The sequence below is a fragment of the Beauveria bassiana genome (assembly GCF_000280675.1).
Source record: "Beauveria bassiana ARSEF 2860 unplaced genomic scaffold BBA_S00026, whole genome shotgun sequence".
In the NCBI taxonomy this organism is placed as follows: Eukaryota; Fungi; Ascomycota; class Sordariomycetes; order Hypocreales; family Cordycipitaceae; genus Beauveria; species Beauveria bassiana.
Genome location: NW_007930861.1, coordinates 227,131 through 242,151, shown reverse-complemented (window position 1 = coordinate 242,151; position 15,021 = coordinate 227,131). Strand labels below are relative to the sequence as shown.

The following is a 15,021-nucleotide window of genomic DNA, read 5'->3' as shown; positions in this document are numbered from 1 at the left end:
AAGGGAACACATCAAGATTCGAATACTGTCTTTTGACGGATTGCCAGCTACTGTATTATACGCTGCAAATTATAGGATCAAATACATAGTCCTCGCGATGCTCTTGTTCGTACTTGGACGCCATCATGTTTCCGCCTCCTTTATCGTGTCCTTTCTGGTATTGTGTTGCATTGTCTCTGATCACTCTAGTTCAGCTCCTCCGTCACGAACCCAATCTGCCGTCGCGGATCCAGACCAGCCCCGACTGTCCCATTCGCCAGCCGTCCCGCCAGCCTCTCCTGGCTCTCGGCCAGCGTCCGCTGCGCCTCGATTCTCTTGGCCACCCTCTGCTCCGCCGCGCGGTCAATCCTTTCCAGCGCCTCTCTCTCGCTGATCCGTATCGCGCTCAGCGCCCTCGCCGCGTCGGCGCGCTCCTTGTTGATCGACCCCTCCCACTCCACCGCCTTCCGGTGCCGCTTGTCCTCGGCGTCCGTCTCGGCGGCCGCGAGCGCGCGCGTGCGGTTCATCGCCGCCTCGGTCACGGTGCGCTGGTCCGCGAGCCGCCGCTGGAGCGTCGTCGCGGCGATCGACTCCTCGAGTTGCGCACGGGCGCGCACGCCGGCCAGCTCCTCGGCGTGCTGCCGCTGCAGGCGTGCGTCTTCCATGGCGGCGCGCGTAGAGGCAATTTGCTGCTCGACGCTGGCGAGCTCGCGGCGGCGCGAGAGTGTCACGGCATGCTCCTCCGATTCTTGCGCGAGGCGGGCGAGACGCGCGCTGCGGGCCCGCTCCATGGACGCGAGGTCGTCAGGGAGGCCGATGGCATCAGGGGGCTGCGTGTCCGAGGCCGACGTGGCGTAAAAGACGTCGGCCGCGCGGTTGGCGCGCAGAACGGCGAGCAGCTCGTCGCGGCGGGGCAGCGGCGGCGAGGCTTTCGCGACGTACATGGTCGGCGAGTAGGTGTAGCGGTCGTCGGTGTAGCGGGTAAACGGCTTGTTGATGTGCTTCCACATGCCAGCTTTGAGCAGCGCGCGCGTCGTGGGTACGGGCGCGTGCGAGGCAAAGCACAGATGTAATAGCGGCTTGCCGTCGGCGGAGCGAATGGCGAGGTCCGACCCGGCGTCGATGAGAAACGCCATGACTTTCTGGATGAGCCGCTCGCGCTCGGGCGGCATCTCGTCGCCGTCGTCAGTTGTCGCGGCCTGCAAGCAGACCTCACCGAGGGCGCTGCGGCCGTCATGGAGGGTGCTTGGAAAATCGGGGTCGTGGCCGGCCTCGACGAGGACCTTGACGGCGGAGAGGTTGAGCTCCCGCGCGGCGTTGTGCAGGGAGCCGTCATCGCGGCAGGGATCGGCAGCGAGGATGCTCGTCATAAGCTGCAGAGCGACTTCGCCATCCATGTCGGTTGCCATTGAGAGGGGCGTGCGGCCCATATAGTCATTGACGTCGACTTCGGCGCCTTCAATGAGCAGCAGCCTGGCCACTTCTGGGCGGCGATGCAAGACGGCGAGCGTTAGGGGAGTCGAGCCTGACAAGGATGATGTCACGTTGACCTTGGCTGTCGTTTTGTCAGCACTGAATCACTGTATTGTGTCATTTGCGTCCTTTTTACTTACCGCCTCGCTCGATCAGAAGCTTGATGACGGCTGTGCTGATCCGCTTCTGGGGCTGAGCAATGGCCCAAGAGAGTAGTGTGACCTTTTCCTCACCTACGTCCGAATGCAGTGTGAAGGTGGTGAGCTGATCATGGTAATATCCTGTATCGAGCAGTGTTGATAAAATCATAGACGAACGCGGATACTGCCTCATGGCGCGCACCAACACTGGTTCCGACCCTTGCAGGGCCAGCATGACGTCTACTTGAGCATCCCCGTCTCGAAACTCGACGAATAGTTTGAATAGGCCCAGGACCTCTTTCTCACTGAGCGCAGTGTCAAAAAGGCAATGCAACGCCAGAGATAGCGTCTCGGACGTTGGCTTGCGACCCAGAAGTTTGCGTGTCCACTCTACGTTTGCCACCGATGCAGCCTGCTGCAAAGGAAGGCCTCGGTTGTAGTTGACGTCGGCACCGTGGGACACCAGGACCTGGACAAACTGGTCTGCAAGATCAGTGGTTTCTGGAGTTGACTTTTGCATGACCAGCAGCAGAGATTGGCTCAACGCATCTCCGCTTGCGCCCTTGTCCAGAAGTAGTTGAGCTGTCTCAAGACCACTGGAAGTAAACCAATTGGCAAAGGTCTCTGCAGTGAAAGCTCCATTGAAGGCTTGGTTGATATCATCTTGCGCAATCTCGCGTTGCAGCAGAAGTGAGAGACAGGAAGAAGCCATATTCTGCACGGCATCAACCAAGGTCTTACAGCTGTTCGAAGTAGCTGAAGCACCATTGTCGAGGAGTAGACGTACCAGGCGCTCTTCGGGATCTTTCTCATTTACCGCGTAGTTGAGAAGAATGTGTAAATCTTCACAAGGCTGTAAGCCAGCTCTGATTAGATCTTCAAGAACGGCATAGCGAGTGTCGCGGTTGAGGTTCCAGGACGTTTTCAGCGCGCGAACCAACGTAGGCTGCGAAGGCAATTTCTGCAAAGCGGTTAGCGTCAAAGAACAGCCAAAAAAAAACGGTTTGCATACCTGATTCTTTCCATCATCCCATATACCTAGAAGTAGCTGCAGGCTGTTCATAAAAGCACTCCGCGTTGCAGCGACGATTGCCTCACCGCTGTTATAGTTGGGATCTGCTCCAGCTTCCAGTAGCACCTTGAGTAGACTCTCCCCTGGTTCACCATACCTCGCCGCGGATTGAAGCTGCGCATCGATGAACTCACCAGATGCGCCGCAGCGAAGAAGGTACTCGAAAACGACGGCGCGTTTGTCCAAATCTCGTACCTCGGTAGCAGCCTGGAATGCTTCATTAAGCGTCTGCTTTGACGTTTGTCCGTCGGGCTTTAGTAGAACCTTGAGTACGTCGATGGAGCCGCCACGACAGGCTTCAATGATTGCCTGCCCGTTGTTTTTGGTGATGCTCGCGCCGTGCACTATCAATGCATCGCCGAGTGCTACGTCGCCGTCCCGCGCAGCCACCAAGAGGGCAACGGAGGCAGCGTCGGCAGGGACACCACAGGCCAGAAGCTGCTTACAAATATCGTGCCGCAGGTTCCGCGTTTTAATATCCATTGCTCGTGTCAGGGCTGTGCTGCGTGCCTGGGGGGAGGAGCTTGCATTCTTCAGCAGAATTGATATGAGCTCTGGTGATTCCTTTTCGACAGCGAGTGACAAAACATTGCCTTCTCCAATGTCTGATTTTGAAGAAAGAAGCTCAATCAGTGCTGTGTCCTGAGTGTGGGCCTTGATAGCATGCTGAAGAGCTCTGTTAACCTCGGCAGGGGGTGCCCCGGCATCGATCAGCGCTTGGGTGACGGAGCGGCGCGCAGATTGATCAGAAATGCTGAGTGCATGCGGCAAAGAAATGCCCAAGCTAGCGGGTCTGATTTTGATACGGGCTTGGAGAAGATGGGTAATTGTTGGGATATCCGCCGCAATGACAGCATGACAGAGCGCAGCAGCATTGAAAGCATTCGGATCTGCATTATAATTCAAAAGAATATCCAAGATATCCAAACTCGGCTGCAAAGTTTTGTGCTCGACGATCGACTGAACTTCAAGAATCAGCACACGATTCAAGTCAATCGTTTTTGTCAACTTTGAGAGAACAGCCTCGAATTTCCACTTCTTGACATCGTTGGACAATTTCGGGGCCAGAGCATCCAGAGCACGTGTTATTGATGATTCTGATGGGCTTCCGTAGAACAGTACCAGTTGGAGGAGTTTCGGGTCTGAATTTTCTATGGCTTTGGTCATGATGGCGCCCTCGCAGCCATTCACATCAGCGCCGCCTGTTTCTAGAAGCAGTCGGAGAAGCGACATGTCGACTGGCGTTTCCGATAATGTCTCCAGGGTCGCAGAAGCCACCTCCGAGACTCCGATCGTTGCACCAGCTTGAAGAAATATGTTTACCATCTCAAATCTTGATCGATGATCCGAGGCCTTCATTGCATCCGGAATACGCGAGGCGGCTGTCTGGGGAGACATGCTTGCTTTCATGATGCTAAGGAGACTCAAGTCCATCTGCTTGATGAGCGGCACAAGACCTTCTCCAGAATTGTAGTTGATGTCAGCGCCGCTGGCTAGCAGCTGCTTGATAATGTTCTCGTCTCTCTGTGCTTGAGGGGGTGCGAGCGCGTCTTGTAGAGCGGCATGGAGACAATCGCCAGAAAGCGAGCCTTCCAGGAACAAGCTCACCATTTGGTGCCGCTCTTGCACGGGCAGATTCCTCGTGAGCGGAAAGACGGCAGCGATTGTTTGGGGTGAGGGGCGCGCTTTGAGGATCTTTTGAGCGAGGGGCACATCGGCTCGGATAACAGCAGTTCGTAATGCTTCACCATTTCGATAATCGGCCGATGCCACTGCATGCGTGCTGAGTGGCGAGGCAGACCCGTTTGGGGTCCCATGACTTTGCTGAGGAAATCGTGGGTTAAGAAGCAAGTCAACCGAGCTGAGATCACCCGATTCGGCTGAATCAATCAGACATTGGCTCAGAGCTTGGCCATTGGCACCACGGTGCAGGAGCTGCATCAGAAGAGAGTTTCGCGCGTCGAATGACGCCTGCTTTGGTATCATTCCAACGCACGACGACGCGTATTGCGGGCTCAACGGCGCCGCGCTGCTCAATAGCTTCTCTACCAGTTCCATTTCGCCGTTCTTGATGGCATACTTGATTGCAGAGGCCTGGTTGTATTCGATAGAGACGTTGTACGAGGAGAGAAGACATACCATGTCGTCAAACTGCGCTTTGCAGGCCTGCTCCAGCGCCAAGGCCGGTGCCTCCCCCGTGGCGCCTGCGCACAACAACAGCTCAGCAATGTCGAGTTTTGTAGCAGGGCCTATAGATGGATGTGAGTGAAGGATATTGAAGGCACTGTTGAGCGAGGATGGCTGTGGTGGTCTGTTTCCCATGATGATGGCCAGGGCGATATCTCGCCGGCCCATGTTGACGGCGGTGATGAGTGCCTCTCCATTTTTATAGTTTCCATCTCCGGTGGATCGACTAAGCTGCAACACGTTGTTCAGGCAGCCGGATCGGGAAGCGTCACCCATTGCTTGCGATATCGTGGCCGGTGAAGGTCGCCCTGCCGAACTAAGAATCATGGCAATCATGGGGTCTTGTCCATGTTGCGCGCAAGCTTGACGGAAAGCATCCTGCCCGTCTGCTATTTCACCGACATTGGCGCCATATCTTAGCAGCAATTCCACAATGGGGGTATTGCTTCTTCTAATCGCAACAGCGATGCTGGCATCAATCGCCAGCGCATCGGCATGAGGTATTAGCACCTGAACCATTTGCAGGCTGCCGCTCTCAGTAGCAAGACGAAGCAGGCGGGCCCGGTCCGTCAAAAGATCCACGCTTTTTCGGCGGCTCAAAAGACTCGATTTCTGCTTTTGATTCCCCGACAGGTCGACGCCTGCAGCAGAGAGCTTTTCAATCAGGGCTTCGGCGACGCCCGGCGAGCCGTTGTTAGCTACGTGGGTAGCTAAAACCTCGACTATCTCGCGAGGGTCCCAGTGTTTGCCCTTTTTGAGATTTGTCGTGGAGAATGCCCTCGAAAGCCCGCCTTTTGGTCGCAGCTGAGCGGCATCGGCGGCTCGCCTCTGCATCAAGCTCTCGGCAGCATCGTCATCTCCGGGCCCCTTGAATGTCGGATTCTGCAGAGGTTTGGTGAGGGGTTCCGGCGCCGGCGGAAGTGTGACACCCCATTCTGATGATAGTTGGAGAATTCGCCTTTGGCGTTCGTTGGGCGTAAATGGCGACATGGTCTCACAGCGACATGGTAGGTGCGCTGCAAGGGATCATCTGGGGTAAACGGGGGCACAAGCACTGTGCTGCGGCAAGAACAAAGATGGGCGCTCCAAGCAAAGAGGCGGGAAACTTGTAATTATAGATGATAAATGAACCAATGGATACACAATTGAAAACCCTGAAGAATAGAAGCTAGATTGTATCAATACAACGAGGGATGAAACAAAGTTGGCAACGAAATCTAGGTAGCAGTCTTACTCAGCGGGGCAACCAACTGCTTGGCGTGCATAGGGCCAGCAGGGCGGGGCTCAGCGTATCTAATAAAGGAAGCAAACACGATTTTGGGGCAGTTGGGTCTTATTAATACAGTCTCTAATTATTATTTCATCTCGTGTTTTTTATTCTAAAATAGCATCTTGGGCTAAGCTTGAATTCGATATTCTGGTCAAGACAAGCAAGGTGATCTGCCTTACCCTTCAGGTACATGCATGAGGCTCACTCCCACGAAAGTAAGCAGCAAACAGCCCACATTGCGCCTACCTAAATAGCTACAGCAAGGTAAATACAAAAAGCTGTACCTAGGTACGTAACTAGATACTTGTACGCCATTAGTACACTCTCTGATGGCACATCATACTCAAAACTGTGCAAGCGCCGATCCTTTATGACATTAGCGCCGCAATCCGCTGTAGCACCTCAAGGCAGAAGCTGCCGGCAACTTGATCGGTACCTCACATCCCCGTCGTCGAGAGCCATCTCTGTTTCATTCGCACGCAATTGAAACTTTATCGTCATGCAGATTCATCAGCTCCAAAATGCGCCACGCCAACTGCTCAGCCCCCAACGCGCCATCATGTTCTCGTTTTGGAAATGATATGGCGAACCGGCCAGCCTTTGCCCGCCAGCACTGCCCGGTTCGCAGGCCCCAGTGGTCCTTGCGCTGACGCAGCCTACCTTACCTAACCTACCAACATTGTCACATTGTAGAATGCAAGAAAAACCGAGCGAAACCGAATTGCGTCAATTAAGTTTGGGGCATTGAAACCAAAGGGCCGATGAGATGCGTCCTCGTCCCATACTGGGAAAGTCGGCCGTCAAAACGTGACTAGGTCCCATTGTCCCCAAGGTATTGTTGTTTCCCGCGGTGCGGGCACTAACAATAGTTCATTTGCTGACGACGCGCCGCGCAAACCTTTGATATTCATGGATCCTTTGATTTCGCGTGCATCAGCTGCGGGCAAGAACGCGACCAAAGTTACAGCTTGCTACAAAGTCTCCAACAGTATTTAGACGCAAAAAATTCCATGATTGAAAAATTAGTCCCATACAGGTGTTCCCCAGATCGGAGCTACTGCAAAAGATGGTCCAGCTCCACGCCAGCCAGCAACCAACTAACTCTATTGGTGCGGCTGTACAAGCTTCTACCACTGGAGCGGCTCTTCACTCGCGGCTTTGAGCCCGTCAAAGGCGTCTAGCAAAGCGTAATATATTCACGAGTTCTTAATTTTTTATTTTTCTCGCTTCGGTGACTAGATTTGTCCTTTCTTAAATCATACATACATCTCACAATATCCACGACTTTTCTCTTATTTTCGTTGCTCCCTCGTTCCTCATCACCATTCAGCACCCCGCGTTACCACAGCCCCTCCTCACCATGCCCCTCTACCGCCCCTCCAACCCAGACGCTCCCGTCCTCTCCCACTTCTCCCTGCACGGCAAAGTCGCCGCCGTCACGGGCGGCGCCCGCGGCATCGGCCTCGAAATCGCGCGCGGCCTCGCCGAAGCCGGCGCCTCCGTCGCCATCATCTACAGCAGCAGCCACCACGCCCACGACACCGCGTCCCAAATCGCCGCCTCTACGGGCGCCAAAGTCGCCGCTTACCAAGGCGACGTGCGCCAGCGCGCCGCCATTGCCGAGACGATTCGCCAGATTGTCGCCGATTTTGGCCGTCTCGACGTCGTCGTCGCCAACGCGGGCGTCTGCGCCGACATTCCCAGCTTGGAGTACACCGAGGAGACGTGGCAGGCAAACAGCAGCGTCAACTACGACGGCGTCATGTGGACGGCGCAGGCGGCCGGCAAGGTCTTCAAAGAGCAGGGTCGGGGCAACCTGATCATCACGGCGTCGGTCAGCGCGACGCTGGTCAATGTCCCGCAGCGTCAGGCGGCGTACAATGCCTCCAAGGCGGCGGTGGTGCAGCTGGCCAAGGTGCTGGCCGTGGAATGGGTCGATTTTGCGAGGGTCAATTGCGTGTCACCCGGCTTTGTCGAAACTGATAGTGAGTGCAATACGCGTTTGGTACGTCATGGCTTCTGAGATGCTGACTTTTGGTAGTGCTGTATGACCAGCCCAAGGAGCGCATGGAGCAGTGGCTCTCTCTGATCCCCGGCGGCCGCATGGCAGCTCCCTCGGAGCTGAAAGGAGTAAGTCTATCCAATACGGTGTTTTGCTAGTTTCTCTAACAATTGCAAGATCTACGTGTTCCTCGCGAGTGATGCTTGCTGCTACATGACTGGTGCCAATTTGGTAATGGACGGCGGATACACGTTGGTATGAGGCGCGTGCACATGCAATAAAAATAAATGATTCAATTCATTCCGCTTTCGTCCTCGGATCTAGGTATATGACTGTATAAAGTGAGAGACTCGGGCTAGGATCTGCCATTTACAAAAGCCCTTCACTCTCTTCAGCCAATTCTTCCGCAACTTCCTTGTCGAACCGCATAAAGAGCAAAATCAGGGCGCCCGGGACCATGATCCCGCCGCCAATGTACATGGGCAACCCAATCCAGCCGCCGCCGAGCCTCATACCCAACCGGAAAGTCGCGGCAATCACCGGTCCCGCTATCGCGATGCTCACCGCGGTCAACACTTCCAAGGCCGAAATGATGCTTCCCGTGCCCGCGTCCCGCCCCATAGCCACCACCAAGCTGCGTACCGTAGGCTCCAAGCAGGAGCTCAAGGCGTACAGGATGACACTCACAGTAAACACCCCGACGTCGGGGGCAGCGCCGGCCAGACAGCTACATGTAACGGCAACAAGAACACTGACGCGTGAGATCCAGGCGTCCTGGATGATAGGGAGAACTTTGGCCATTCGGAGGGCAGTCACAAGTAGAGGTATACCCGCGAAGCAGAGAGCAAGTCGTACAAGATTTGCGTAGGACAGAATAATGCCGGCCTGTAGATCGTGTTAGTGAAGACAGGCTAGATTATTGCATTAAAAGGAAACATACGTTTGCCCAGGACAACTCATAACGCTTGACAGCATACTGCTTCATCACACTGCTGACCAAATGTTTGCCCACCCCGGTAAACAGAGTGCTCATAAGCAAGAGAGTCAACTTCGTGTTGCCGCCCCAAAATATGTCTCTCAAAGACGCCAATGACTGCACGCGCAACTGGGCAATCTTCGCCGACAGCTTCTTCCGGAAAGGCATCGCGTCGCTCACGCTATCTTGCGGCTTCTCCCTAATCGTGATAGTCTCTGGCACAAAGCACGATGCGCAGAGCCCGAGTATTTGCACCGACAAGATGGCGCACATGGCAAAATAGTGGCCAAGAGGCAACAGGGCAGCCGCAAGATAGGCTCCGAAGAAGGCGCCCAGGAGAAACGCACTGGTGATGGCCAAGAATATGGCAGACCTAGAAATTTGTTGAGCGAGGCTCGTTTCTCCTGGAATGCGCGAGAAATAGTGTACCTTTGCGACTTTGTGGAAACGTCTGTGACAACGGTGTAGTTTATGCTGGCTGCCACCAAGCCGCCGCCCGTGAAAAAGTAGACAATGGGCACCGCCCAGAAGAATTTGATGTGCACGTAATCATGAAACCAGCCTGGAAATTCGTTCAGTTGTTTTTTTTTTTTCAAGACGCCATAATACATGGTGCTGTGTATCAACGTACAGATGGCAATATCCAAGGCACCATACAGCACAGCGCCAAACGTTGACAGTATCAATATCGGCCTGCGTCCATACACATCCGCAATCAGGCCATACACAATGCCGCAAAGCATCGGTGGAAGCATCTCAAAGCTGGCTTCGATGCTCGTCAGCAGCGACAGCTCCGACTGCACAGCCTCGCCCTTGCAGCGCGGGTCCGCCAGAGGGTCGCCCACGTCGTCGTACATGTCGCGACACAGCAGGCCTTCCAAGGTCTCGTATAGAACCGTGTTAAAGGACGAGGCGTAGAGTTGCGAGCAGAATAGCATGGCGTAGCTCAATAGCACCACTCTCCAAAACGTGCGTCGCGGTACGGGTCTATGCTCGACGGGTGCCACGTCCAGCAGAAGCGGCTCACTTTCGCTGTGGCCGTCCATGGCTGACAGTTGCGTCAATTGGTAAAGAGTGGACGACAAGGTGCGCTACAATCCAAAGAAGTGAATCGTCTTGCAACTGCAGGCCTGTATAGCCGTCTTCGCGAGCCAGTGTTTATGAGATTCCGATGTTTGACTGACGCAAAGGTGTCGAGGCTGCGGAGTGCATACAAAAAAGCCTGGCGTTGGGCCAACCAACGCTGGGAAGGTATGAATGACTGCTTCAGCGACACACTACACCCAATGCGCTTTTTATTTTTACTTTCGATGTTAGGCATTTGCTCACAATGCATCAAGAGGCAAAGTAATAGATTTTAAAGAAAGAATAGGCTCTCCAAAATGGTTGGTTCACCCGGGTATTCAGCATTGCCATTGTCGCGTCGTTTCTAGTCTGACTAATTACCCTACAGAATCAACAAGATGACCCGGAATCGAGAGTGGAACAATATCGTATCGCACTGCTGGAGGATCGCATAGACAGTCTTGAAGTGCTGCTAGAATTTTTGGAATTGATTCACCGAGAAGTTTCCGACCACGTCGAGATAGGATCAGATCCTACGGCCAACATACGCATGTTCTTGGACGCATGGCGATTGGCACAGGCGCGCGAGTTTAAGGACAGGCGCATCACCGAGCAACAGTTGCTCTCTCATTACCGAACTATTGATGACATGATGCGCGACGTCGAGGGGAGCCGGAATGAGCGGCAATACTGGCTCAACGAATCGAACCTACGGTCATTTTACCTGGAGGAATACGAGATGATATTTGATACAATTGCATCTTACGTTTCGAATCTGAAAAGACAGCGCGGTCTGTTGAGAGCAAACGGGGCTACTGTACCAGCAAACGGGGCTACTGTACCAGCAAACGGGGCTACTGTACCAGCAAACGGGGCTACTGTACCGGCGAGCGAGGTCCCCAGCACGGGCGACAATGCTGCTCAATCACCGCCGGACCGGCCCGCGGATTACGTCTTTGACTTTGCCGATATTCCTATCAACAGCCCTATGGATATGGGAGCGTTCATCGTCGATCACCCAATCGTCATGCAAGATTCAGAGATTGAAAAGCTTCGCGCAGCAGCCTACCTCGCAATTCTCGAAAGAGGTGACAAGGAGCAAGCGCGCAACTACGTGCGCCACATACTCGTGCTACAATACGTCAGTCATGCTGAAACGGTGAGTGGGCTGTATCGATTGCTCATGGCGATTACCACAGATAGTCCTAATTCCTCACCACCGAGCCGATTCAGGCTCGACTTTGAAAGGGACGTCGAACAGGAGATGGACAACATTGACACGGCCGCGTGGAATGACATGCACACAGCGGTGGCAGAGGCGGCGGGATGGACACAGAGTGAGTAGCGGCACATGCAAGAACACATGGCCCTGACTGGGGCTGATGCGGACGAGCGGGGAAGGCAGCACAACTTCGATGCTTCATCCCAAGCCACGGAGGAAGCAATACTGAGTGGCTTACCCCCGGAGGAACCACACGTGCTGGGGGAGATGAAGGTCCCTGAAGCCGAGGCTATATGGAGTCGCTGTGCGTGGCAAGTCAAACCACAGTATGTCGCGTTGAGCTTGGTCAACTCGAGCTGTTTTACAGAGGGGCTGCTCGAATGTCGGAGTCTGAAGAGCATATGATGGACGCGATACCAGCAATACGCCGTTAGATGTTAGTGCCCGTATACACTACATGGTATGAGCAGCAAGACTGGCGGGTCTTGAAGCTAGATTATCACGAAGAAAGTCATTCTTAGTGAATTATACCACTTATGCCGAAACATTTCGAAAATATGCTTTGATGTAAAGTAGAAGCTTTTGTCGTCCCGACTTTCCAGCTCAGTGCGCGCAACGAGCTGGGTGGGGCGTTTTGGCAGCACGAGGAAGAAAAGTCTTCAACTCACATCACACAAAATTTTGTCAAAATGTGCAGCAAACGGTCAGAATAGGGCAACAAATGCTGAACAAAGAGTAAAAATTAGCATCGAGAACAAAAAGAAGCAAAAAAGAAACATTCTAAGGTCACGGTGGGGATCGAACCCACAATCTTCTGGTTCGTAGCCAGACGCCTTGCCATTTGGCCACGCGACCGAATCGAATTGATGGGGGCCAAGCCAAGATAATGACAGTTAAGGAGGAGGGAGAGGAAAAATACAACAAGAAGAAGAAGAAGGAGAATAAATTTCTGACATGAAGAGGGGCGGGTCGGTTGTGGATGGCGCGTGGTGGAGGGGAACAGGCGACGGGGGTGGTTGAATCGTCAATGACGGGGGGCGCCGGCGTGTCCGAAGTTGCAAGGGTCTGGCGATGGGGAAGAGGATGGCTCGTGACGAGCAAAACGGCAGCTGTTAACCAGACGCCTATTTGCGCTAATAAAAGGCCGGCATATTGATTTCTGTTCATGGTGGAAATTAGCGCGCTAAACCCCCGATGTTGGTGTTGTTTAGTATAGTTACCTCGTCGTGGCTATCGCAGAGGAGAAAGGGCAAACCTCATCTACAAATCATGCAACATCGTATCAACAGCGGCTGATTTCGGCCAAATTGTAGGCTTGCCGTATTCAATATTAGTGTGTTCTGGTATTGGACTTGACTCGAACGTGAAAATTTTTGAATAAAGTTCCGTCACTATGCAGGCTCATCTATCTGAGTTGCCAAGGCGGACCCTAATCACTGATGTCAGTGCGGGATTGTAGCAACAAGATTACCGCCAGCCGCCGAGTTTTGCATTGACGAGATCTGGAGTCTTTCATGCATCTGCGTGATTTGCTTCCCGGGAGGCACATGGCCCGTTTAATCAACAGCAGCTACCGTTCCTCTCCTCCAGTCGCCATTTCTTCGGCCACAAAGCCCGTCGTATCTAGGTCCTTGCTAATAGTCTTGGCCGCTGTAGAATATGTCAACATGACGAGCTGAATCAACTTGCACAAGTTGAGTGAATCCACGTACCAACAAGCACAAAGGTCACGCGACACGTCTCGTCAGTTCTGTTCTGCCAGCTGTGTATGGTGCCGCGCTGCACGCAGACATCGCCCGCGCGGAGCGTCTTTTCCACACCATCATCGAGACAGCTTACACGGCGTCAGAGCATCCTTCACCCAGCACACTATTTTTCCCCCACTTTTCATTCCACTCACCAGACAATTTCGCCCTTAGTAATGATGCCGAAATCGAGAGATTCCGTGCGATGAAAGAGCTACATGGTCGCATTAGCACGAGCGATTTAGACGTGTATTGCGTCTTCTTGGTACGTGCCGCTAAACAATTTGGCTTAAAATCGACGACGCGCAGCACCACGCCGTCCTTGTTGGCCAGGCTCTCGGTGCGGTTTTTGACAGGGTCCTTCCACTCGCCATTGTCGGCAGGGAACTCGTGTGTCTCGTACAGCACGGCAAAATTAATCGTGTCGGCGACGGGAACGGCCTTGACAACGCTATCCTCGACAAAGATGGCTTTGTTGGCGTTGTCGTGGCCGGTAACGACTCTGCGGGGGTGAGGGAGCTCGGCTGCCATGATGACGGTGCTGTTTGCCGCGGATATCTAGGAGTGCTTTATAGCACGGAACCGAGAAGTAGTCGTGTGAGGACAGTCTTTTGGTTGATATGGTCCTTTTTTTCGCGCAGCATATGTCCTTACCCCTCACCATACGATACTACCTGACTTGCACCATCACGTGAAGCCTGCGTTTGTGTGCTGATTGCAAGAGCTGACGGCGAGCAGGCAGCAATCTTTCCACATGTTACGTCGGTTGTTACACCTCTGTTCGAGTTAGCTTGCGCCAAGGGTGTACAAGTTGGCTAGCTGGGAGCGGAACTAGCTCAAGCCTGCGCTAGAGCAAAGTCCGTGTGAGTGGCAGTCTGCGAAGGAACGGCGATATACTAGACCGACGCGATAATAAACGTCGCAAGATACTGCGAATCGGGTAGATGTAGACTGAATTGTCAAGCTGGTGACGACCAGCAAAAGTGTCGCTTTCGGCTTGGCGAATCTTTGTCAAAAACAGCTTCCCTAGATCACTCTGGCGGTAGCAGCTACGGTCCACTGACATTTCTAAATGTGCTAGAACCCGTCAAAGAGGCGGCCGTTGAGGGAAACCTACGGACCGCCGCCGCCAGATGCTGACTCGCCCGCGGCGGCCTCGTCTTGTAGCGGGACGGCGACAATGGACACGCCGCTCTACATCAGCTCGCGGTGCCACTGGGCGGTCTGCGGGTCATCGTCGACGATCCAGGCCAGCTCCGGGGCGCTTCGGAGGCGGAGCGCTCTACGGCGGGGAGCTTCTCAGCATCCGCGGCCCTTGTCTCTCTGATGTTGGGAGGCGTGAACGGCCATGTCTAGCTCAAGTTAATTACTGATGATTGGCTTCTCAAATCAGGTGTTGCGTCGTTTATGCACCGATGGCGATGAAGAACAAAAGAACGCACGGTCGTCGCTTGGCGGGGAAAAGGGCCGATGCAGCGAATAAAGTGAGGCTTTTCCTGTCCTCTTTTTGGTAATAAATCTCCACGAGAAAAGGCCAAGCCCATTGTGCACGACCCGTACTGAGAGCTGGATTTGCTAAGCCTCATTCGTACTCTGCCTGGAAAAGGAAAACATTTGTTGAAGTGGGAGAAGTGGGAGAAATGGGAGGGGTCGACATTGTGGTGCACAGCTGGGGTCGGCCCGGCTCACTTGTTCCTCCGCCTCTTTGTTTGTTGCCGGCCGCCAGCCTACAAACACCGCAGAACACCAGGCATTAGCAATTCCTAAGTTTTATCGCCAGTCAACACCGTCTCATCGCGTTACCTTTCTCTTTCATCTTTCATCAAACATCATCTCAACAATCTGCCCTCCAAATACCCGCGGCAAGAAACCAATTCACCCATACCCTTT

At 53.9% G+C, this 15,021-nt stretch overlaps 5 protein-coding genes across 5 annotated transcripts; 2 read left to right on the top strand and 3 right to left on the bottom strand.

Annotated features, from left to right (window-relative positions):
* Nucleotides 1-185: 185 nt before the first annotated feature.
* Nucleotides 186-5,841, bottom strand: BBA_07628 (ankyrin repeat containing protein; the record flags this gene model as incomplete). The annotated part of the gene is made up of 3 exons (XM_008602725.1): nt 186-1,534; nt 1,593-2,553; nt 2,605-5,841. The coding sequence occupies 3 exons, from the start codon at nt 5,839-5,841 to the stop codon at nt 186-188; spliced, it is 5,547 nt and encodes a 1,848-aa protein (XP_008600947.1).
* A 1,640-nt stretch (nt 5,842-7,481) lies between these two features.
* BBA_07627 (oxidoreductase, short chain dehydrogenase/reductase family) lies at nt 7,482-8,384 on the top strand (the record flags this gene model as incomplete). Its single annotated transcript, XM_008602724.1, has 3 exons — nt 7,482-8,106; nt 8,163-8,251; nt 8,301-8,384. 3 exons carry the CDS (start codon nt 7,482-7,484, stop codon nt 8,382-8,384), a joined length of 798 nt encoding a protein of 265 aa, XP_008600946.1.
* Nucleotides 8,385-8,492: 108 nt separating this feature from the next.
* Nucleotides 8,493-10,145, bottom strand: BBA_07626 (MFS transporter, putative; the record flags this gene model as incomplete). The annotated part of the gene is made up of 4 exons (XM_008602723.1): nt 8,493-9,008; nt 9,064-9,472; nt 9,529-9,661; nt 9,731-10,145. The coding sequence occupies 4 exons, from the start codon at nt 10,143-10,145 to the stop codon at nt 8,493-8,495; spliced, it is 1,473 nt and encodes a 490-aa protein (XP_008600945.1).
* Nucleotides 10,146-10,714: 569 nt separating this feature from the next.
* Nucleotides 10,715-11,509, top strand: BBA_07625 (uncharacterized protein; the record flags this gene model as incomplete). Its single annotated transcript, XM_008602722.1, has 1 exon — nt 10,715-11,509. One exon carries the CDS (start codon nt 10,715-10,717, stop codon nt 11,507-11,509), a length of 795 nt encoding a protein of 264 aa, XP_008600944.1.
* A 1,447-nt stretch (nt 11,510-12,956) lies between these two features.
* On the bottom strand, nt 12,957-13,662 carry BBA_07624 (cupin 2; the record flags this gene model as incomplete). Its single annotated transcript, XM_008602721.1, has 4 exons — nt 12,957-13,036; nt 13,099-13,220; nt 13,287-13,345; nt 13,444-13,662. The coding sequence occupies 4 exons, from the start codon at nt 13,660-13,662 to the stop codon at nt 12,957-12,959; spliced, it is 480 nt and encodes a 159-aa protein (XP_008600943.1).
* Between the last annotated feature and the right edge of the window lie 1,359 nt (nt 13,663-15,021).